This window comes from Aspergillus melleus (assembly GCF_016097325.1).
Source record: "Aspergillus melleus strain CBS 546.65 chromosome Unknown contig7, whole genome shotgun sequence".
NCBI classification, from domain to species: domain Eukaryota; kingdom Fungi; phylum Ascomycota; class Eurotiomycetes; order Eurotiales; family Aspergillaceae; genus Aspergillus; species Aspergillus melleus.
Window position 1 is genome coordinate 2,645,635 of NW_025763376.1, and position 23,110 is coordinate 2,668,744.

Sequence of the window (23,110 nt, forward strand, 5' to 3'; positions counted from 1 at the left end):
CAAAGCGTTCCAACACTATCAGTGAGCCCACGAATAATAAGTGCTGTACATCAGGTGAATGGGCAAACCCAGAGATAACGCCTGCAAGCCCCCCAGCGACGGCCAAGGAAAACTGAGCCAACGACACCCCAAGATTACATCATTTGTAGAAAATACAGAGCGGTGAAAGGAAAAAGAGGAGGAGAAGAGTAAAAGGAGGAGGGGGGTAAGCGTAAAGTGACAGAAAGCTTTAGAGGCTGTCATCCCTATTTACTGGGCCTTTGCCCCTTTGGGGGATGGCATCTCAAGCTCCGTGCCAAAGACACGGTCCCAAAAGCGACTCGTGACACCAAACCCATTATCGAAGTCAGCAAAGTGATGCTGAAGGTGATACTTCTTGAGTTGCTTGTAGTAGAGAGGGAGACTGGAGAGGGATATGTTAACCGAATAATCCTAGCAGTGGGAACGTTTAAGACTTACTTGCGATGGTGGAGGAAGTAGTGAGTCAGGTCATAGCAGATGTAGCCGAACACGCCGCCGCAAAAGACGGTAAGAGCGGCATACCAATTGTAGAAAAAGACGCTGTGTGCCAATTTCCAGAACGGCGTGGCCAAAACAACAAACAGGGCCGGTGGCATCACGAGTCTATATTTATCCATGGGGACGTAATGGTGGATTCCGTGTAGTAAGAAATGAAGAGTGATACCAACACGATTATCGGGTAGGTACCTGGCGATGGTTAGACATGTTTAGGCATTGTAGGTGAGACGTGGATCATACTTGTCAACGTGAAACAGAAACCGATGCATGATGTACTCAATCAACGTCCAAAGGAAGAGACCAGTCAACCAGTAGGCAACGCCCGCAGGCACATTGCCCAATCCAGCAAGACCGAGAACAGTTCCATAGGTGACAGGAGGAAGCCAAATTATCGGAACCATATACCAGGGAGTGATACTGAGAGGCTCAAGGAAGTTGCCGAACAAGGGAGCCGAAGCGCCGCCCTTGTAGTGACGTGGACGATGGACTTGGTCCAGGTAGAACTCTTTGCTAAATCCGCTGTTCCAAAGTTGAAGCAGCAGCGGCTTGTTCAAATCCAGGAACTTGTGAGTCTGGTAATCTTTGGTGTAATCCGTCTCGACGGACAAATCCTCCTCACGGGACATGCCAGTGGTGGGAAACACATGCTCCGAAGTCTCTGCGGTTCCATTCGTGGATGTGGATTGTCCGTTGGCGGAGGCAACGAAGCCAACCAAGCTATCCTCGAGGATCTCGTAGGCCGCTTCGGAATGTTCGTGCGACACAGAATCACGCAGAATTTCCTTCACGTCCTTACCGGCGTATTCCAAGATCAGGTCGCCGCCTCCGGGATGGTCATCCACAAAAGAGGTGACATCGTAGACCCTGGAGCCCACAGTCACATAGCAGGACTTGGATGTGTTATGGAACTCGACCTCGGCGGGAGTAAACGTAGGTAAAGTCCTTCCAGACATAATGGCTGCGAGATAAGACCGGGCAAAAAGGTACCGGTTTGTCCAGGGACGTCGCAAGAAGCGGATAACGAGAGGACAAATGCGTGGAACGTAGTTGGACGGATCGGGGCTCAGGGAAACGTAATAAATGGGTGAGCGAGGAGTGGCGTGAGCTGCAAACACCAGACAGCGGGTCCGAAGGCTCCGAAAGGGAAATTTTCTTTTGCAAAGGGAGAGCCGTCGGTAGTTCGGTCGGGGCTTTTCTAGTGAGTTCGATCAGGCGACAAAGTTGCAGCGGTGTCCTTTCACTCAGATAACTCTCGTAGTCGACCAGAGCGTATTGTTCTTTGAAGCGCGCTGGTGATTGTCTCGAGGTTGAGAATTCCTCGAAATCGCCGCGGAGGCCGATTAAGTGGCGCTAACCCGTTTGGGCACATTGCCCCTGATTAGGTCATCCATCGGCTGTTGCCTTGAATTCGAGGCATTAGAAACAAACAAACAAACAAATAATAATTATACAATGCATAATGTACTGAAGCAATGAAAGAGTGTTTGTCACATGTCACATAGACTAACTAATGCTTGTCATTTGAAGCAGTCATGGATCTTTATTGTTCATAAAGGGTCCCTGTCTTAGAGTCTTAGTGCTGCAACTGTAGTTCGTTTGCACTTTGTGCTCCGTGGTAACTTTAAATAAGAATATAAGTCGACACAAGAGGTTCCTAGACTAATGCCAGAATAATCTTCAGCTTTGCTGGAATTAGGAGCCATGGATGTAGCTAGTCACTACTCAGCAGTTATGGTATTATATACGAAGTACGTGTACAGTACTTCTCCATAGCCATATCCGTTCGAACAGACGGTGTACTCCGGAGTAAGTCTAAGACACGGGCAGGATTCAACCCTGCAGAACTCCTTGAATATTCAGCGGGCCTATTTATCTAGCCCCATTATGGCTTGCACGGGTCTGAAAAATCGGAGCCTCTTGTCGTGCGTCTTGACAGGGGCTCTAATAGCCACAATAGTTGCAGACATTTGAGAACCACTAATCTTAAACCTCACTAATCCAAGGATCCTGGCTCGGCCAATAAGCATATTATTGCAGGGCAGATGAAATCAATGGTCAAGCATGACCAGCTGAGTGTACAGTGTACACACTACACCTAGAACGGAGTAGGAAGATCAAATTTGGGGACCTGACCCTGTTGAACGTGCACAAAACGGAATCCATCCGAGGAGAAACAAAATACGTGCACTAAAAGAGTAAAAGTACTGCGCCCGCTGATTTCCACCGTTAACTCTATAGAGTAGGCGGACTCCGTAGTACGAGAAGTGAGTCAATACGGGGCAAATGATGGCGTGGAATTGAAAGACACGAGACGAAAAGGACAACGCCCGATACATGAAAGGGGGGCGAGAGCTCCAACCTGTACAATGGAACGACCATTTGTCCTCTTTCGGGCAGGCCAATCGATTTTGTGATGAGATATTCTTCATGGAGATCTTCGGCCTCAAGTCGGAGAGTCCACCATGGCATTGCCCACTGGGGTCATGGGTCATGCATTGCAGTGTACACCGACGTACTCCGTTCTCCGTAGCCCCGATGTATCCGGCTCTGATCCAAGAGATCTTTGACAAGGGCCATACGGAGACCTGCCAGGCGGCCAGACTGTCGATAATCGATACCCACTGCGCGACAGATACTCGCGTAGACGATCGGTTTTGCGTACTTTGAGTCGAAGATTGACTGAATTCGAGAATCGTAGGGCCAATGTCCAACAGCCTCACTTGCTTCTCCGGCCGATGTTGAAGCCGCTGCCATTGGATCAGCCACGGAGGAGTCACATATTCTAGACTATCTGGAAGGGAACGACTACCTACGGTGTACTCCGTACTTGAGAAACTCGAGATTCCGAAACAAGTGAGAAGGCGATCGGCATAACCAATAACAAGTAAACTAATCGACACTAACTAACTACCGAATAATAACATTGACTAACCAGGTCTGCGGAGTGCGACCACTCCAGCGGGCGGACGCTACTCGACTGATCAGACTGAAAAGAATAAAAATAAAATGAAAAGAGAATTGAGAAAAAGTGCAAACTCCGATGTGATCGATTCAGGGGCGGTTCCTCTCTATTGGCCCCTTTTCCTTCTGTCTTCCCCTCCCTCGAGTACTGACTGAAGGATTCTCCATCGCTTGGGGTATACTTTGTGTGTGGATGTGTGTTTGCTTTTCTTTCCCTGGTCTCTACCGTCTTCATTCTCCAACTGTCGCAAATCCTTAGCCGATCGTTGGAAGCAAATCCACGGATTGAGTTTGCCATCAAGATCAAATAACCCCCCTGTCTGTCAAAAAAGTGGAGTTTCTCAACCCATCTGTCAATCATTCCAGTGGTCATTTAGCCCCGTTCTAGCTCTTCCATCCGCCAACTTTCTTGCTTTACCCTTCCCTCCTTAAGCTCATAGGTCAAGAGACAGACTAAAGGGGGGAAAACGAAAAGAGGGAGAAAAAAAAAAGAAAAAACAGAAATCAAAATCCAAACTCAAAACTCCCTCCCCCTCTCCTCCTCTGAACCGCCCGTCCTCGACATCGCAGAACTCGATCCCCTCGCTGCCATCCCGCCTCAACACACAATGGAGACGCCAACCTCGTCGTCTTTCCCCGGGAGTCGCCTCAATACCTACCTCCAGCTTCTCACGAAGGTCAAAAAGGGATTGCCCTATGGCCAACCCATCTGCGTGTCACCTTCCCACACCATCAACACCTCGGACGCCCTCCTCGAACTTGCATCTTTGGTCGGCCCGCACATTGCAATCCTACAGGTCCATGCGGACATAATTAATGATTGGTCCGAGGAAACCGTTCGTCAATTGATCTCCATAGCCAACAGACACGCATTTTTGATATGGGAATGTGGTCGAATCCTAAATGCGACCGTTGATATCATTGGGAGGCAGAAGGCTGAAACGAGAGAAGTGAGAAAGGAATTGGTGGATTTGATTCGGAAAAATTACTCGAAAGGCTTGGTCAGGCCGGCGGCTTGGGCAGGGCTCGCAACGGCGTGGCCCTCGGGGGTTCCTGTGAACAATCAGGAGGCCGATATTCTGATCCCGACCCTCAGGAATGCTGCCCGAGAAGCGGTCGCCGAAACCGTCAAGACCATCCGAACCGAAATCACGACCGAACGTCCATTGACCGGACAAGAGTCAACAACCGTGGAGATCGATACTGGCTCAACACACCTCGCCTCCGATTATGTGGTGGATGAAAATAATTCGGATCTTCCTCATCGAAAGCCATCTACCATCTCCTTGACCCAGACGATCACTCAACACACCGAGGACGTACCGGGAAATCATCATGACACTTCAAGCTATGAGCGGTCATACGATAACCAGAAGGACACGGAGTCATTGACGATATCTTCCACGGGTGAAGACCTCCCCGCCCCACCTCTTTACTCCCGAGGTCTTATTTTGTGTCTTCCTTCTGCGGTCGACACCTCATTCACAGCCGATTATAGGCGGAGCTGCATAGCTGCCGCCGACGCCAACCAAGATTTTGTGCTAGGCTTCGTTTGCAGTGAACCGTGGCAAATCACGTCCCAAAAGGAGGAGATATTCGACGACATCTCACTAGAAGATGATGAGGATCAACTATCGGATGAAGATGATATGCCGTGTCTCACCCTATTCGCAACAATATCCCATCAACTTGGCGTTATGAATGGCAAACATGTCGAAGATCTGTACGATGAGGAGGACGAGGAGACGATTGCGTATGCACCCGTGGCATCGCCCTCGCAACTGGAGCCTGCGAGCTCGGTGGCCAAAAGGCTCTTCTATATCGTTAGAGAAGCGTTGAAATCTCGAGCACTGTCATCAGGGAAAAACACGACAAATGCATACACGAGCACAAAGGTGATGAGAGGACGCAAGGTTCTACATCTGCCTATTATCGCGCTACCATGAACACCTCCTAGCGAATCTCTGTTCTTTGAGTTCTTTTGATTGAATATTTCTCTTCTTCGATCATACCTCTATTCATTCTAGATTTGTCATTACTGTATATGGTTCGGTTCTTTTCATCGCCACCTCATCTATTCAATAATGTTTGTTGAATTGCGCCGTTCGTCTTCATCTTCCGCACGAAGGGAGAATTTGTCAGCTTAACATCGTCGCATCTGTCGGAGCAATCTTCATGTGGGCCGGCTATTTTTTGGACTGTGCGGTCACTATTCTTTGCATTGAACAGGCCGCCGGTAACTTCTGTTTTTATAATATCAGGTATAATAACTACTGCTCCAGGTGTTCCTCTATCTTGCCTCGAATGCTCGACCCATAAAGAAGACTGCAGCCTTTGACTGTAATCGCATACCGTATAAGCATAAGGGTGAATACCTTTATGAGCCTGTCATCAGCAAGGATAGGTAGCGACTTGCGTTGGTTCAGATTGAGGTCTAACACCTTATTATTTTGTAGTAATTGGGCAACCACGCAAGGAAAAAAGCTAGGACATCGTTGATCCGTCAAGGATCCAAGGTACACAACATACATGCAAGGAGGAAGCTTGGTATTCCCCGAGGGAGCTTTTCTGGGTCAGCAGCATGAAGTCAAATCATGGCCTGAGCGACTATCTAGACCCTGCTAGACAACGGCTCACTGCATTGTCATGCTGCTAGAGCCAAGCTTCCCTTGCATGCGCCTGCCAGGGATACGTGTTAGCTGCAGTAGCAAATACCCCAAAAGCTAGCGCATTGGCTGATAAGATGAGACATCCTGCTGATCATCTTATCTCCCGGAAAGCGATAGAGGCGCCCCGTGCGTTCATGCAAGGTTGTTTCCCCTAGGGTCCACGAGAGTATACACAGTATGTCTTGACATCTCGCAAGGTTCCTACGAAGTGACGTCTTTGTGGGTTGGAGTCAGAAGCTAAGAGGGATTTGTGGGGTCGGTGCTGTACTCGACTAACTTTTGATCCTCAAAGACAGCATCTTCGTCTAAGACATGCAGACACGCCGTCTACATCCTCAAGTGTTGTCGCATCGCCAGGGTAACTCGCCCTTTCAGCGCTTCCAATGGTCTTCACAACGACCATTTCGACGAGTATAAATTTGTAGCGATGACCCAACTCGACTTAAGTCTTTCCAATCCATTACTCTACCAAGTCCATACACTCCACCAGAGGATTCCAAATCCAATCTCCTAGCAGATATTTTCTATAATCTCCTTCATCATGAAGCTCCAAACTTTGTTCGCCGTCGTCGCTCTCGCCCTTACTGCTCAAGCCAGCAGCAACAGCACCAATGCTCCCGCCACAGTGAGTGATCATTGACGCCTATTCGCTTTCCTCGCCAATTACAGGCGATGGTTGTACTTGATTGTTAACAATGAGGCGTTTGCGTCTGCAGGACCGGAAAGGTCTCGCTTTCACTCATCACCCCCGGAGCTGGCTGAATGAGACGTCCAACGAGATTTCGACTCTCAACAAGCGGAATGGGACAGTTGCTCGCAGCGTCAACAATGGTAGGATCAATATTCTCTCGGTTTTTGGGTGAGTGTGGATCGCTAATGTCTCTACCTCTGCAGGAACTTTGCATAACTAGGAACGAGCGACACATTGAGGGGGGGTTAAGTTTCTGGGTTCATGATTTTTTTTTTTTTCGATTATGACTTTGGCGCATTTCCTACAATTAAAGGGTTAGTTGGAGGGATAGGGGGCATGTTTGGGTTCAAGTATTTAGAGAATTTTCATAGACACGAAATATACGAAGCCGGTTCTAATACTGAATAATGTGCAAAGCCCGAGTGACCAGTAGCCCATAAACAGTGTGAAAACAGAGGTGTGAGACGAGGTTGAAGATAGAAGAAACGAAGAGGCGACGACCGCCCTTTTGGGATATCGGTCACATGATGCCATCTTGCCCAATCGGGACGGTTGAAGCCCATCTTGAAAATCCCCCGCCATCACCACAACCGCCTTTTCGCCACGATCAGACCAGCTCTCTCGCCCCATGTTTCCTCGCTGCTCCCATAAGCTCTGAATCTGTGTCCAGTCTGGGATTTCTTCATCCCAAAAATGCCGGTTTGTGCCGGTGAAAAAGCATCCGAATGACCCACTTTTGATACCCAAGATATTCAATTTCTGCCCCCTATTGGGAAGCAGAATAATCGGATCTATTCCGGTTTTGCGAAAGAATAATTCTGGCTCCATGTTCCCTGAAGCTAGCGTCGAAAGCGTGGCCGAAAGCGATCTGATTCTCAGCGTATCCATGGGATAAGATATCCGTCATCACAACATGGATCCGCTTCCATCTGGAGAACCGGGGCCCTTTTCTCATGCTCTACCTATTCGTGATGCAGCCAGCGGGTCTTTATTCAACCCCGAACGTATACAACAGAATGGTGACTCGGTACACTCGAGCTCCTCCAAGCACTCTCAGATAGCTGCGACGGCTATTCTGAACAGTGGCGATGTGATCATTGAATATATTCCTCCAGACCACTTATCACCCGAGACATCAAGGCAATCGAGCTATAGATGGCGAGTTTCGAGTGATGTGCTTGCGAAAAACAGCCCGTACTTTCGTGCTTTGCTTGACCCGAACAAGTTCTCGGAAGGCAGGCAGCTTATGAAACAGAGAATCACACGCGACCGACAAACGACCACGGGTTCCGAGAATGCTGAATCAAAGCAACCATCAGAACTTGACGAGGAACCAGTCTGGGAGGATCTACCTACAGTCCGGTTACCCAGTGATCACTTCTCACCGAAGCTTGGAGTCGATGCCATTGAAATGTTTCTCAGGATCCTGTCTTTGGATGCATTTGAAGATGAGGCAAGAAGAAACTTCGACGCGGAGATCAAAACGCAGCGTACTTCCTTGATATCTAGGGTAATCCTACTGGCGGACTCTTTCAATTCTCCTCGCGTCGTCAAGGAGACACTGAAGAGATCTGGCTATGCTTATGGAAGGAAAGTCGCCTTTCCAAAATTTGATGATCAGATGTTGAAGTTGGCCGAGGACCGGATTCGACAATCATTATATATAGCCCAGTTTCTTGATGATAGCACTGTCTTTAAGATTTTGACGCACACCTTGATCGTTCTAGGGTCACGATCTTGGGCAAACGGCGTGGAAAAGCCGACATCTCCACAGACGTTTCCTTGGTGGTATTTATCTGACGGGTTAGAAGGTTAGCAGTTCCTTTGTGGTTCTTCATCCGCATTCTCGTACTTTATATGATTGTTATGTAGGTTTGATGAACTGACAACATCCACAGAAGAACTATATTATAGACGACAATGCATTCTAAACACCATCACCGACCTGCAAGCATATTTCCTGCGAGCATACGGCGCATTGGAAGAGACAGACGACCCCAAACCAACGAATGCCATCTCCTTCCTGGGCGGAAACCAATCCCGCCACTACCAGTGTCGCTGCGGCTACGGCAACTCCAGCGCCTGTGACATGTTCCACCTGGGCCAGATGACTCGATTTTTCGCATTACGCACCAAAACCGTCTTCCTAGGGTCCAGCCTAATCGATCCAGACTTTGGCACGGACCCCGATGGTGACGGTGACGGTGACGGCGACAGCAACGGTCTGGACCCCCCTCCCTCGTCAACCAGCGGTCCGCCCACCGACATCTCGGCTATCATCTCCTCCCTCAAACAGTGTCCAGACTACCAAATCGACTCCAACCACACTGGCTGTGGAATCCGCCGCCGCTTCATCCCTCCCCTGGATTGCATCGAGGGGCTCGTGGGTGACCGCAGAGGTCTTTTGGGAATCGAGCTCAACCGATGGGATGTAACCCAGTGGCCACTTGCGTCAGGATCCTGGGCTAACCGGTCCCTGCGACGCGCTCTGGTCATCGAGATCCATTTCGCCCGAATCAGCGCCATCCCGCGCATGTCACCTGGTCTTATTCTGGCTGACTCGAGAGAAGAATCCGCTCGGCTGTTTTTTACCGCTAAGAAGCGGAGATGGGAGGCTTGAGAGGGGTCATCGATACTTGCTCTCGGTACGCCCGTGCCCCCTCCCCTCCCCTCCCTGCCGGGGCAATAATTCCCCCTTCGGGAACAAAGAAAAAGAAAGATCATGCAACATCTTATAAAGTATTTTCCTATCAAGCTTCCTGAACCCCACAGTTGCTTCTACCCTTTTTCCCTACTTGTACGGAATTAGGCGGGGTGTCTGTGCGAAGGTTTTCAGGTGTAGGTTAGGTTGGACCGAGTGTGGTTCGTCCGGATAATTTGGCTTTTCTTGAAGAGACAATTTCTTTTTCTTTTTTCTTTACCCCCCTCTTTTCAGGTGCCGAGCCGAAGATTCGTAGATTTTTATATTGGATAAGCAACTATACGCACAGTGAGGGGTAACTAGGATATGTTCGTATGTGGATGTGGATGGCTATACTCATGAGCTATCTGGACAACAGACATTGCATTGTTCGAGTGAAATACGAACCAATCGTTCGCTACAGTTAGATGTATCATGGCAAAGTCTAGCTATCGTACGTAACTTTGCCATCGTCTCCGTTTCGAACGTTAAAGCCTATACTTAGGCCATAAAAAGGTCCATTGATGAACACGATCGTAACAATGAACATCGCAGGCTCATGTTTAATTAGATGTATACTAGTAAATGATTTGAATGGGCCTGGCCATCATATTTCATAGCGACAAGAACCCAACGGGTACCATGCTACTTGAAATCCAAAGAAGAAACCGGGCCTCTCTGTTGAAATGGAGATTAGATCATGGGATCCGGGGGATAGTTCAAACTAGATTCCAGGGTTGGGTCGACCGGCGGAAAAAAGCTATCGGTGTAAACCCCTGTGTTTTGGTCATAAGGAAGAAGCTCGTCGGCATAGGCATAAACTGCAGGTTTGTGACTTTCTGGCGCAGCGGTTGTTCCGGATGCCCCAATTGTATGCGCTGACGCCGAGAAACTTTGCTGATAGGTGTGTAGCATTAACGGGGGTTCTTCCTCGGCGACTGGGTCCTGGAATTTCACCTTTTTCCGCGGTGGATTGCAAACGCTTTCTTCAATCGGAGAAGAATAATCTGAGTCCGACTCCCCTTTGGAGTGGTTGGCATCTTCAGATTCGAGCACGATGTCCAGTCGTTCCAAGAAATGTTCGCAAACCTTTCGAGCTCTGGATGCGGTAGCGCTTGTTTTCGACATGACGGACATCCACTCCAGCGATTTCTTGATAGCCCTTGAAACCATTGGCATCTTTTGAGGAATGTGCTCATAGTTCAAACTAGCTTCAATGAAAAGCACCGACGTTGCCTGCATTAAGAAGTGTATGATGCTCCACCATGGAAACAAACTGTATAGTGCGTCCGTATCTGGAGGTTCTGGAAGGAGTCGTATCACATGGCAGGCCGACTCCACGCAATCGACCGCCATTTTCTTGCAGAAGTCACGATCATTTTGTCCTTCTTGTTCGGGATCGGAAGGGCCAAGACAAGGCCGTGTGATCGCAAGTTTGGTACTATAGAACAAAAGAGCAAGTGTCATCCTTTCGGTCCCCAGAGAGGAAGTATTTGTTGGTGACGAGAAGTCGTAAGGCTTGGGTAGATTCATGAGCCAGGCTTCAAGCTCCCGTATTAGGTCATGCATTGCATACTTGATACCTGACCATAGTGACGGCACTGACTCTGGATTGTAGAGCTTGTTGGACATCTTCTTAGCGATGAAAGTTAGCTTTACCAGCTGGGTGAAATACAGAGAACAGGATGGAGAAGCGTGGCTGCCATCTGAGGCAGCATCTTGTTTAATTGCGCCAGAAGTGGAACTTTTGGAGACCCCTGCCACTGGTGCAAGCTGATTCGGGCTTGGTGCGGAACGAGCAAGTAGACGTTGGACTTCCTCCTTGGAGAAGTCACCTTCGTCAAAAGGGAGAAGAAGCGGTGTTGTCAGTACGTTATCTGGAACAGTTGAAAGGCGGCCGGTCATCACGCATAGGCGATGTTCGAGGGTATATAGAGACCACCAAACCCGATATCTGATTTCCCGAGAGTCAAGGGTGCAACCTCTCACATTGCGTAGATGTAGCCCAAGGGCAAACGCTCGGCGAAGTGCACTGCCGCAGAGGAACCAGGCCCTGAGACTCCGATAGGACATGAGTTATGAAGCCACAAGACATGAGCGCTTTTTCCAAAGGAAATGTAAACACACCGATTCACGTAGCCCGTCGCTAGCAGATAGAATGAGGCTAGCCCTTCAACTTGCAATTGTTGCATGTCAGGATGGCTCAAAACTTGATTGTCTATATTGAGCGCTTTAACTTTCAGAAAGTGACTGAAGTGATTAATCTTATCGAACCTCCATTGGCGATCGGTCACATAGGTGTATCTGGAAGCAATGGCAATTATCAAATGCAGGATGGCGAGCCATCTGCTTCCAGGATGCATGTTCTTTTCCAAAAACGAGTCCAACTGCCGTGTAAACGGGACAAGCCCAACGATTGGAAACAACGGATGTACTGAAGAGCGGTATAAATCAAAAAGATGCCAGCAAGCTGCTTTTGGCGGAACTGGAATTTGCTCAATTCTTTCGGTCGGTGTGATCTCTAGATGGTCGAGGTTATAGTTAAACGACGCGATGGCTCTCCCATCGCCATGTGGGCCAGGTGTTGAGGTATTCGAGTCACCCTTTTTCTTCTTGGAAGCATTGATCATTTTGTTTAGCGCGTGCATCCAGTAGATCTCTGAGCTCCTACCGATGTATCCCGTTGAACGGCTGGTGTCATCGAAATTGTAGTCCACGGCGGAATAGTCTAGGACTCGGGAAGGCCCTGTGACGAGCTGTTGGGAAGACACAACGCCAGTCCCCGAGGCTCGTGTGAGGTTGGTTGACTCACCCTTACTAGGTGAGGTCTCCTGTTTGGAATAGTTAGTAATGATGCATGCCCGTGAGACTAATTCCTGTTCACACCTCTGACAGCGCGAGGTTCACAAGTTCCTCACTAGAAAGTCCATTCCAGTCGCCCACAATCTTGAGTGCTTTCTCGTATGTGCTGATTTTCGCCTCCAGGCTGTTCATCTGCCTGTGGGAAACAATGATCATTGTGGGTACACTTCGCTGAGGGCAGATCCTTCCTGTTCTCACCTTTTAGACTTCTCCTTTTTGCTATCCGTATAGCAACATATGATCCCGGCATCTTGGCAGTTGACGCAACCACTCGCATCGCCCGAGCACTTTGTTTTCCTTTGCCTGCAGTATTCACACGCTCGACTTACGTGCCGTCTTGTCACTCGTCCGGACGGCCCAAGGAAGGATCCTGCAGCCCCTTCGGACAGTCTTGGGATTGGAAACTTTCCTCCGGGGCCAAAAGGAGGAACAGGGTAATGATGAGGCCACATTTGAGCAAACGAACTAGGCTTTATGGATATTGAGCGATACGTTCTGTAAAGGGATAGGATTCAAGGAGCAACAAATAGTTATTACCACATGGTTCACATTGTTAAAATATTTTGGATTCACAGTTGGTAGCCGGAAACTGTTCGATTGTTCTTTCCCAGACTGGAATGGCAGGCTGGCCATTGCAGACAGAGGCGAGACCGTAAGAAGATGTGGAAGGTCCATGCAAGAGGAGCCAAAGCTATCTTATCTGAAACACGTTGCTGAATTTCTTATTGCCAGGACTGGAATTGAGGTTTGTTCAGATAGCGTGTTGATCATAGAAGAAATCGCAAGTCACATGTTGCGTCTCAACCATGTATGATGAACGACGGCGATACTATACTGGCCTTGAGCCCTTGGATATGGAGTTCACTGAGCGAATGAGAAAGGACAGAGATTTCACAGTGCACCTGAAGGAAGATGCGCGGGTGTGGTGCAAGGAACCAAGTACAAGGGGAGGAGCCATTCTATGAAATAGGCAAAGGAGAGCAACGTTATTGTCATAGAGCTTTTTGTTAAGAAATTTTCTCATGTATACCTTACCTCAAAAGCCTCTTGCCAACCAAGCTTTGCTACCCTGAAGGACCAACCCCACTCAGGGACGAAAGGAGGGTCGAGTAAGTTTGGCAGTCGGTGGTCTAGATGGGATCTCCTCTGTATTCAGCATACGGATATCGGCATGGCTTTACCCTGAGAGGAACCCCTCTTTCCACTAGTCATAGGCGAGCCAAGTTCGTCCGTGCTGGTTCGTCCCCTGACTGACGGCATCGCTTTTGCGCATGAACACATTCATGGTATGGTAGGGTGGTATTAGGAAACGATTCATCCGACTGAGGGCTCGATGATCCTTGGTTGGCGGGTCGAGGAAAGGAATCCCGGCGAAAGATACACTGATGTATCATCGAGCGACCAATCCCACGGTTGTCCCGGGACTGGTACAGGAGAGGGTTTGAGGGTGTTGGTGACAGCAGAATGAAAAGTGAGAGGCGGCGGGTGACTTCAGTCAGAGAGTTCAAACCCAGTAGAAACCCTCTAATTCCTAGACGTGACTCCTATTTGGCTTATAAACTAACAGATTAAAACCAGAAAGGCCGGACAACGATAAAACTAACATTTGAAGTAGGCCAGGACCCTGGTTCAACAGAGGGAAAAGAAAAAAAAAGAAATCAATTTGCAGTACCTCCAAAGGCGGTCCGAACGTCATTAGTACTCTATACACCAAAGACAACATTACTCAATAAGATATCCCTCCGCAACGGTTTTCACGTCCTTGGAAAATCCAGTGCTTTCTCCTTCCTCCAACAGCGTGACGTCCGAGACATCAACCTCCACAAATGGAGTGGCCTTGGAGAATCGCACGTTCATTGGGAAGAATTCGTTCTCGTCACCGTCGCCTACCGATTCAAACTCAAAGCTGCCGGACGCGTTGCTCTCGTCCACCGTTCCGATGTTCCAATCCAAGCTATCTCCCGAGACTTCGTAGACGGCGTCGAAGCTCGATACTGCAGGCTCGGCAGCACCAAATGGAATCGTAACGACAACGTCGCGCAGGGAGTCAGAGCCAGTCAGCTCATATTCAACGGTAACGGTCGTGGAGTCGGAGCCCTTGTTGACCCAGACGGTGAACGTGATGGGAAGAATATCGGCATTGTCTGAACCTGAGCTGGCAACGCGCCAGCGCAGGACACCAATCGAGTTATTTGCCGGGAATCGCTTGGCGGTGTCCTTCAACTGGATTACTGAAGAGTTGTTGAAGATAGCCTTGTCAACGTTGGGATGTGTCCGGAACTGGGCGCCGTGCGTGGAATTGGCAAGAAGGTCGAGCTTGAGCTTGGTAAACGAGGGGTCTGTGATGCGGAGCTGTAGGTCGCCCTTGACTTCGAATGATTTTAAGGCACCCTCGCGAGTCAGAACAGCAGAAATGGTTTCGGCGATGGTAATATGAATGGGCTCGCGATCGGCGGATAGGGAGGCACGAGCGGAGGAGACTTTATCGGCAACGGGGGTGGAGGCCTGGGGAGTCACCAAGGGAGTTGATTCTTCCACCTCCGGACCCAAATCCCCGCGCACTTTTTCGTAGATATCCGTAGCCTTCGATTTCTTACCGAGTTGCATACCCTTTCCACGGGTTGGCAATGGCCTAGATAGATACCGAAATTAATACTCGTCCGAGGCCAAGAGTGAGGAAAAGGGGAAGAACCGTACTTCGCAAAGGACTTCTGTTTCTCCGCTTCATAGCTATCGTAGGTGTCGGGGACAGCGGGTCGAGCAGGGGGAGTGTAAACCGGGTAGGACGGAGCCCTGGGAGCCGCAGCCCGTCCAGTGCGAGCGGCCTCTTTCCGTTGCATTTCGAGTTGTTTGGCCTTTCTCTTGCGCTCCTCGCTGGCTTCGAGTTCTTTGTTCTAGACCAGAATAAGTATTCAATCGCAGCTGCTATCCAAGCAGAGGTACGTACTCTTTCAATAATCTCCTGAATTCGCTCTTCGTGACTCTCCATCTCCAAGAACGTCTTGATCTGCGAAAGCGACAGGTTCTCCCGGTAGCCCAGCGTGACCAGCTCATCGAAAGCACTGAGCAGCTCGAAAGCATTGCGCAAAATCTCCCTCTCATCCAAGCTCTTACAGATGCTCGTGGTCACTTGTGCAAAGAGGTGGAGACTGTCAATGTCTTGCAGGATGTTCGATTGGCGGTTGGTGATGAGAACGATGTAGAGCTCGTCGAGGGGCTGGTAGACGAAACGGACATTGTCTTGTTCGACGGTGGTGTGCTGCGTGCCGGAATCCGCCAGCTTGGGAAAGGATGCGAGTAAAGCCTCGATTCTAGAGCGAGCAATTTCCCGGAATTGACGCGAAAGAACCGCCTTGCCCCCGCGGGTGCATATCGACGCTGCGAGGACGACCTGTTTATTTGTGTGAGATGGTAAGCAGGGGGGGACGACTAAATGATGGTGAGAAACACTGAGCGTACCATGCTGGTTCAGTGAGTGGTCAATGTGGTTTAGTAGAGACGGACAGCAACTAGCAGAGCTATTCCGGGGGAGGTGATGGGTCGAAAGGCGTCGGCCTGGCGTCGAATGCCAGATATTCCACTCCGGAGTCGCTTGCTGTTCACTTCGGGTCCCCGTTGGCCCGTGCGCCGCGCTACCCCCTCGCTTACCGCAGCACAAGAAGCTTCGCTGCTTGCGACCTGCCCCCGTCTACGCTTCTTTGTCCATCCCCTTCCTCTCTGTGCCACTGAGAGCTTTATCGGACTAAAGGTCGAAGTCTTCCGTATTCACTCGGAATGTCTCGATAGAATATCCTTCGCCTTTTAAAACAACCTATTTCCCCCCCGTCGCGGACCAGTCGCCACTGACCCGGCCAAAAACGCCTGGCGGAAACTTCGACGCGGCCCAAAGAGTTCGCCCAACACGTCCATGCCATGACAGCAGCCCCTTCGATGGCGTTTTCCACCATGGAAGTTCCCGTTCTTGACGATACCATGGAGATGGCGTCCCCTTACCAGGGACACGCCGATGATTTTGATATCGACCTGGATGTCATGGAAGATCAGGTCTCAAACGCCGACAAGGATATGATGGGTGACGACGACTACCTACAAAATACCCATGAAACGGAATACGATGCGGATATGATCGATGATGTTGCCGAGCCCACCATGGTCGACGCGGACGACCACTACCCCGAAACGAGTAACAGCGTGGAGATGCAGTACAGCGAGAAGATATACGAGGCAGAAATGGCCGAAGACGACTACGATGAGGACATCGATGCTCATGTGTCCGATTTTCAGGAAGAACCGAGCCACGACGTTCCAACTATGCATGTCAACGACCAGGAAGGACAGGAGGTACAACAGACACAGGAAGTGCAGGAAATGCCAACTGTACAAGAAGAGCCGGAGCACGTGGAAGGAACAAAGTCAGCCACAGATGAAAACAACAACGACACCCTGGAAACTCAGGTCGAAAACCCGGTCGATGATAATGTTGCACCGGATCACGATCAACAGGACTCCCTTCAACCCCAGCATGAGAACTACGGCGAAGAGAATGTGGAACAGGAACGTGAAGCGGATCAACCGGAGACGACTCTGAATACAGAAAAGAGCCAGCAGGATACTAACGAAACAGAACAAGTAGAACCCCAGGAAATAGATCCTGCAACGCGTGACGACGGCGACACTACTCCTAAACAGGCGCAAGGTGAAGAACGCGCCCATGAAGAAACTCAGCCATTTGTCGACGAACAGATAGACGCCGAAGAGAAGGTCGAAAGCAAAGAAACGGCTGACAGCCTTGAAGAAGTCGGACATGATGCGCATGAGCATGCCTCTGCATTGTATCCCGTCAAAGTCTACTATCAGGATAACGAGATCTCCTTGTTTCCTCCTCGTGAAGGTGACTCCTCGGAAACATTCTTCCTTGAAGACGAGAATCTTGCCTATGAGCCTTTCGGGAAGCTTTTGGAATCGTGCCGTGAAGTACTGCATGAGCACATTGCAGATAGTGAAGTTTTGGTTATGGACATCGAGACACTCAATCTCCAACTAACCGAGGTAATTTCTTTCCCCACTGCTCTTGATTTCGAAAATACTAACTTCGCTGTTTAGGATTCCTCACACATATCTAAAGTGACTCTTTATCAACTTGTTGACTTGTACTTGCGCTTGTGTCATAACGACGGCGCGGATGAGCCCGAGCCGCTCTACTTGACACTTAGCACTAAATTGACCATTGATGCAGAGGTCTCTGATCTTCTTGTAGCCGCGGAAGAAGGAAAGGGGCTGTCCGAGGTCCTTCCGTGGGATGGGTACCAGGAAGCAGAAGAGTTCTCTCCAGAAAACTGGGATGAGCAAGACCAGGAACAAGCCCAGGAAGAATCGCTGCAGGAGACCGCGCTCCCCGAAAATGATCATCAGCCTGATACACATGGCGTCCTCGACGAAAACTCCAGTGCTCCCGTCCCAGACGCACCGCAGGTCGATACCGACGAGCAGAAAGAGGAGGGTGAAGCTGTTTCTGCTTCGGATAACAATGGCCTTGACACTGGCATCGCGGACAACAAAGTGGAGCCAAATGGCGCAGAGGAAAACGGTGATCAAGAAGCTACTACTGGCGAGACCGATCATGTCGAACTTCGCGATGACGGTTCCCTCGATGAAGAGGCTTACGATTCAGAGGAGCAGAAGACGGAATCAACGGGCACTATAGCTCCCCTGCTCGGAGTTGACTCGGTAAATGAGCAGCAATATGCTGACCAGTCTACTAATATCGCACGTGATGACCAGACGGCTCGTGATACACAATTTGACCATGATGGACGTGAAGGTGACGACAGCCGTGAAGACCATCCCAAGGATGAAATCGACCAGGAGCCCGCTCAAAGTGTTGCTTCTGATGAAGCTAGACACGATGCCATTAATGATGCCAATGGCGATGATGACGAGGCCGCGGAACCAGGTGTAGAAGAGTACCACGATGATCTGCCGGAAGAAAACCAAGAGTCTCTACATTCCGAAGACGAAATAGTTGCCGTTACTACAATTGACCCCGGGAACGACACCGAAGCCACACTCCAGGGTGATGATGGTGGCCTGATAGATCGTGCGGAGTCCAGCTTGGAGACTATTACCTCGGAACAGTCCGAAGGCCAAACCCAACCATCGGCAGGTGCTTCCAATGGGCTTGGTGCCGCAGAAGAGCCATCCAAAAGCCCCGTCAAAGAATCTGCTTCGGATGAAGGTATTGAAAACACCGGTCCATCGGAAGAGATTCAGGAAGGGCCGGAGCAGGTTCCATCCATAGACCCTGCCAAAGACGAACCGCTCGAATTGACCTTCGGCGACGACGATGACGATGAATACCTGGACCTGGGTCTTGCGGATGAGTTCAACTTCGCCGATGAGGAACCCGCACCGGACTCGATAGGGCTGGCTTCTACCAAGCGTCAACGTGAACCAGAAGATGAGATTGAGCTCGCCGAAAGTCCGACGCCGGACGCCAAACGGTCGCGGTCCTCATAACCTGCGTTCACGTTACCCCATTTCGTGCTTTTCCCTCCGATATCCCTTTTGTTCATTCCTTTCAAATTCCAGCCCTCCGTATCTCTAACATACCCAGCATTTACACGCCACTGCCGACTCCTTTAGACCGGTCACGTTTCCACGTGCGTCTATAATGGTCTTCATCCACCTATCACCTCGAAAGTTACCGTGGCCGGTCGCTCATAGGGCCAGTATAGCTAGGACCAGGTACGTATCAATTAACACCCCCTTCCCACCCCCTGCTGCGTGTGGTTGAACCTCGACGTGTCCGACGAATATTTCATCGGACCGAGGCAGCAGGCGTGGTCTGTAAGTCTAGGTTTGTATGCTACGTCCTTGGAGGGCCGAGACAAGAACCGTTTTCATCTCTGTTCCTTCCCGTCGTGTATTTCTCTGGCGTTTTTCTTTGAGTGATACCATTTGTGGTCAATTCCTCGGCGTTCCGAGGATTCGCTTGTTTGAGTCTTGAGAAGTGTGGTCGATATTTCAGATATTTTCAAAAGCGCTATGATCGCAGATAGCATTTAGCGGGGGCATGATGGATTGTCTTAGTTGCTGCCTTGTGGATTCTGCCCCCCCGGTACAATACCAGTCTGACAATTGATTTCGTTCGTTACTGGTGCTTTTTCGGCGAGACACTTGGGTGCACTTTCCGGTTACTTCTTAGGTCCCAGGGACTGCGGTCTATGATCAACAATAACCATGATTAAGTTGTCTGTAAGTAAATGGGTTAGGTTTTATAAACAAGAAGTAGTGAGTAGGCACACGGCACACCACGATGGCGGCCCCATAATACCGTTCGAACCATGTGGTTTGCTCTGTGCTCCCTGCTCAGATAGGCGGAGGGACTGACCGATTGATTGATAAGACCAAGGCCAGCAACTCGGGGGACCGATCTGGTGATCAGTGATCACATCATCAGATACTGGAACAGCAGCTGAAGTAAGATAATAAGGGGCTCGTTTGCATGTCCGAGAAATGAGAGGGCGACCATTCTTTGCCAGTGAAACGCCGATCAGACATGAGCAAACCGAACAAACCGAGCATACCAGACAAACAGACCCGGCGGGAATTGGCCACCGTTGCCTTTGTTGTCAGGCATCCGTTGGGGGCGGAGTTCGTAGAGCTAGCGTCTCTTACATACTGTACATCTTGTACATCGATAGGAAATATTGCATATATTGCACATCTTGCACGAAGAGAATAATTGATCTGGAGAGCCGCCATCGGCAGACGGAAACTTAATAATATTATTGACGGAGTCGAGCTGGGTAGAAGATGAGGGAGATCCACCCTCGTCCAGATCCATTGCAATTCTCCATTCCGTCATGTGCTATTCTTAGCTGGCCCGGTCTCGATTGACACTCTTGACTCTTGACTCTTGGCTCTTGATTCCGGCCTGCATAATTTTCTTAATTTTTTCTGGTCTTTAATTTTATTAAAATAAGTTGAATAAAGTTCAAAGATAAAACCGAATAATTCGGCGTCCGCAAATTTGGCGAGCAGCACGGGAGGGCAACTTACGCGTCCAGAAGACCGGAAGACCCAAGGGCAGCCCCCCGGTTCCGTCAGAGGGAAGGGCAAAAAAACTCCCCACCGCACGAGCACCGCCAGCCTTCTGGCCTCTCAAGTCCCCATCTCCATCTTCGTCCCCCTCAACCACTTCCACTTCCACTTTCTCACCTTTTCTGCCCTTTTTTTTCTTTTCTCCCCCCCGTCACCCTCTACGCCCGCCCCCCTTCTCTGCCTGCAGCACTTCTGGCCGCTTCGTCCCTGGATTCACCCTCTCCACCCCCCATTGTTTGGTGCGCTCCCGATGCTTGGCTAGCCTGCGACCAAGCCTGTCCAGCCAACCCTTCCGTCCTCTTCAGCCTTCCCCGGTCATTCCCTATTATTTGCGCCTTTATCCGGACCGCCTTGAACTTTTTCTTCTCCCCTTACGTTTCCTTTTTCCTTGACTTATTTTTCTTTCTTCTCCTTTCCTTCAAATCGGTTCTTGGCCCTTCGAGACTTTCGCTCGTTTGATCCTCTCCCTCCATTCGCGTCACTCGTTAGCATTGGAGGTCTTACGGTAGAGGGAGCAGCCAGCTCCTAGAGTCGATTCACGATGTTGTCGGATAAGTACGGACTGCTTATCTCCTGGTTCACAAGATGTCTCGACGTCAAGACACTAACCGCGTGATCCGTGATATGCAGATATGTTGGTTTGCTGTTGGCCATCATGTCCACCATGGCCATTGGTACGTACTCGGTCTACTGGCTGGCGGTCGCTGGCGTTGGCTAACCTCATCCCAGGCACAAGTTTCGTTATCACAAAGAAGGTCCGTTGCCGTCGACCCTTCTCCCTGTCGCCGACCCCCTTCCCTCCACGACACCGGTTCCTCGTCACTCGGACACAATGACTAATAGGTGTCTCAATACAGGGCTTGATGCAAGCGTCCGAAAGACATGGCTTTGAAGGAGAAGGCTTCTCCTATCTGAAAAGCCCCATCTGGTGGAGTGGTGTGATTATGTGTATGACCGGATCCATCCCTCGTTACACCGGGTCGGAAGTCGGACACTGACGCGCGAAAACAGTGGGATTAGGAGAAGTTGCCAACTTCGCCGCATACGCCTTTGCGCCCGCCATCCTGGTGACTCCGCTAGGCGCGCTGAGCGTGCTTATCGGGTAGGTTCCCCGCTGCGACAATACTACCCTGGTTGCGACTTACTGACGATGCTCCCAAAGGTCGGTTCTCGGTTCCTATTTCCTGCAGGAAATTCTCGGCACGTTGGGTAAGCTTGGCTGCGCCATGTGCTTGCTCGGCTCCGTTGTTATCGTTCTTCACGCGCCCCCGGACAAGCAGGTCACAACCATTGATGAGATTCTGGGATATGCGCTTCAGCCCGGTAGGTCTTCACGCTAGCGTGGCTGGTTCTATCATTGCGTAGCGCTGACTCTCGCCTTTTCAAGGATTCTTGATCTATTGTCTCGCAGTGGCCATCTTCTCTACCGTCATGATATACCGAGTCGCGCCCGTCTACGGCAAAAGAAACCCCCTCATCTACATCTCGATTTGCTCCACCGTCGGCTCGGTGTCCGTCATGTCGGTCAAAGCCTTCGGTATCGCCGTGAAGCTCACGTTGGGTGGCAACAACCAGTTCACGCATGCGTCGACCTACGTTTTTATGATCGTCACCGCCTTCTGCATTCTGACGCAGATGAACTATTTCAACAAGGCGTTGAATCAGTTTTCCACTTCGATGTGAGTTATCTGGGGAGATCGCGAGGGAAAATCATGGAGGGAGCTGACCGGGGTGTTATAGTGTCAATCCCCTCTACTATGTTACCTTCACCACCGCCACTCTGTGCGCCTCTTTTATTCTGTTCAAGGGCTTTAACACCACCGACGCCGTGAACACCATCTCCCTTCTGTGCGGATTCCTCATCATTTTCTCCGGCGTCTACCTCTTGAACCTCTCCCGACATGACCCCGACGGACGACATCTGCTGAACGGCAAGCTGGACGACGAAGGAGTTCCCACGGACGGCATTGCGAGTTTCCAAACCCGGCGCTCCATGCAATCCCGCCGAAGTAACGAGCCTCACCGCCGGAGCTCCTCGAGCATTGCCTATCTCAATGGCCATGGCGACCGTGAAGGGCTCATCCGGTCCTACGACGTCGAAAACCAGGCTTTTGGGCTGTCCGAGTTGACCGAAGAGAGCGACGGGGAGCCCGGTCCTACTTATAAACGAAGTGCCGATTTAGAGCGCTCTTCCCAGGCACCAAATAAACATGATGAGCGGTAGATTTATACAGTTCCGCCGTCGCCGGTGCTGATTTCATGTTCTTTTACACTTTTCTACTACTCCCATTTGTCTACTAAGCTTCCTTTTCTCCATCTCCTTTCTCCCGCCTCTGACTTATACTTCACGAAAGCTGACTGCGATTCCGCTGCTTTTTTTTAAATTTTCTCTTTTTTTCTCTTGTTTGCTGCATTTGCTTAAACACTCCGATCCACGATTGCTTTTTATTTCCCCCATGTCGGCATGGTTGCTCTTCTCTTTTCTTTTTTTTTTCTTTCTCATTTCTCAATTTTTTGGATGCTCTGTACTATTATTCTGATCAAGCGCAAAGAAAATACCAGGACGAGGATCAATGGATGCCCATGAACGAATTGGATGTTGAATTGGATTGATTTGTTTGGTCT

At 50.0% G+C, this 23,110-nt stretch overlaps 8 protein-coding genes across 8 annotated transcripts; 5 read left to right on the forward strand and 3 right to left on the reverse strand.

Moving 5' to 3' along the window:
- Nucleotides 1-249: 249 nt before the first annotated feature.
- On the reverse strand, nucleotides 250-1,472 carry SCS7 (fatty acid alpha-hydroxylase; the record flags this gene model as incomplete). The annotated part of the gene is made up of 3 exons (XM_046093606.1): nucleotides 250-403; nucleotides 460-708; nucleotides 760-1,472. The coding sequence occupies 3 exons, from the start codon at nucleotides 1,470-1,472 to the stop codon at nucleotides 250-252; spliced, it is 1,116 nt and encodes a 371-aa protein (XP_045949584.1).
- A 2,616-nt stretch (nucleotides 1,473-4,088) lies between these two features.
- On the forward strand, nucleotides 4,089-5,426 carry LDX57_011865 (uncharacterized protein; the record flags this gene model as incomplete). The annotated part of the gene is made up of 1 exon (XM_046093607.1): nucleotides 4,089-5,426. The coding sequence occupies one exon, from the start codon at nucleotides 4,089-4,091 to the stop codon at nucleotides 5,424-5,426; it is 1,338 nt and encodes a 445-aa protein (XP_045949585.1).
- Nucleotides 5,427-6,690: 1,264 nt separating this feature from the next.
- LDX57_011866 (uncharacterized protein) lies at nucleotides 6,691-7,060 on the forward strand (the record flags this gene model as incomplete). The annotated part of the gene is made up of 3 exons (XM_046093608.1): nucleotides 6,691-6,774; nucleotides 6,866-6,980; nucleotides 7,044-7,060. 3 exons carry the CDS (start codon nucleotides 6,691-6,693, stop codon nucleotides 7,058-7,060), a joined length of 216 nt encoding a protein of 71 aa, XP_045949586.1.
- Nucleotides 7,061-7,753: 693 nt separating this feature from the next.
- LDX57_011867 (uncharacterized protein) lies at nucleotides 7,754-9,460 on the forward strand (the record flags this gene model as incomplete). Its single annotated transcript, XM_046093609.1, has 2 exons — nucleotides 7,754-8,651; nucleotides 8,739-9,460. The coding sequence occupies 2 exons, from the start codon at nucleotides 7,754-7,756 to the stop codon at nucleotides 9,458-9,460; spliced, it is 1,620 nt and encodes a 539-aa protein (XP_045949587.1).
- Nucleotides 9,461-10,213: 753 nt separating this feature from the next.
- On the reverse strand, nucleotides 10,214-11,593 carry LDX57_011868 (CeGAL family transcription factor; the record flags this gene model as incomplete). The annotated part of the gene is made up of 1 exon (XM_046093610.1): nucleotides 10,214-11,593. One exon carries the CDS (start codon nucleotides 11,591-11,593, stop codon nucleotides 10,214-10,216), a length of 1,380 nt encoding a protein of 459 aa, XP_045949588.1.
- Nucleotides 11,594-14,104: 2,511 nt separating this feature from the next.
- Nucleotides 14,105-15,844, reverse strand: RET2 (coatomer subunit delta; the record flags this gene model as incomplete). The annotated part of the gene is made up of 4 exons (XM_046093611.1): nucleotides 14,105-15,014; nucleotides 15,080-15,276; nucleotides 15,330-15,773; nucleotides 15,842-15,844. 4 exons carry the CDS (start codon nucleotides 15,842-15,844, stop codon nucleotides 14,105-14,107), a joined length of 1,554 nt encoding a protein of 517 aa, XP_045949589.1.
- Nucleotides 15,845-16,327: 483 nt separating this feature from the next.
- Nucleotides 16,328-18,898, forward strand: LDX57_011870 (uncharacterized protein; the record flags this gene model as incomplete). Its single annotated transcript, XM_046093612.1, has 2 exons — nucleotides 16,328-17,431; nucleotides 17,486-18,898. 2 exons carry the CDS (start codon nucleotides 16,328-16,330, stop codon nucleotides 18,896-18,898), a joined length of 2,517 nt encoding a protein of 838 aa, XP_045949590.1.
- A 2,450-nt stretch (nucleotides 18,899-21,348) lies between these two features.
- LDX57_011871 (DUF803 domain membrane protein) lies at nucleotides 21,349-22,709 on the forward strand (the record flags this gene model as incomplete). Its single annotated transcript, XM_046093613.1, has 5 exons — nucleotides 21,349-21,433; nucleotides 21,497-21,587; nucleotides 21,648-21,808; nucleotides 21,873-22,164; nucleotides 22,226-22,709. The coding sequence occupies 5 exons, from the start codon at nucleotides 21,349-21,351 to the stop codon at nucleotides 22,707-22,709; spliced, it is 1,113 nt and encodes a 370-aa protein (XP_045949591.1).
- Nucleotides 22,710-23,110: the final 401 nt, after the last annotated feature.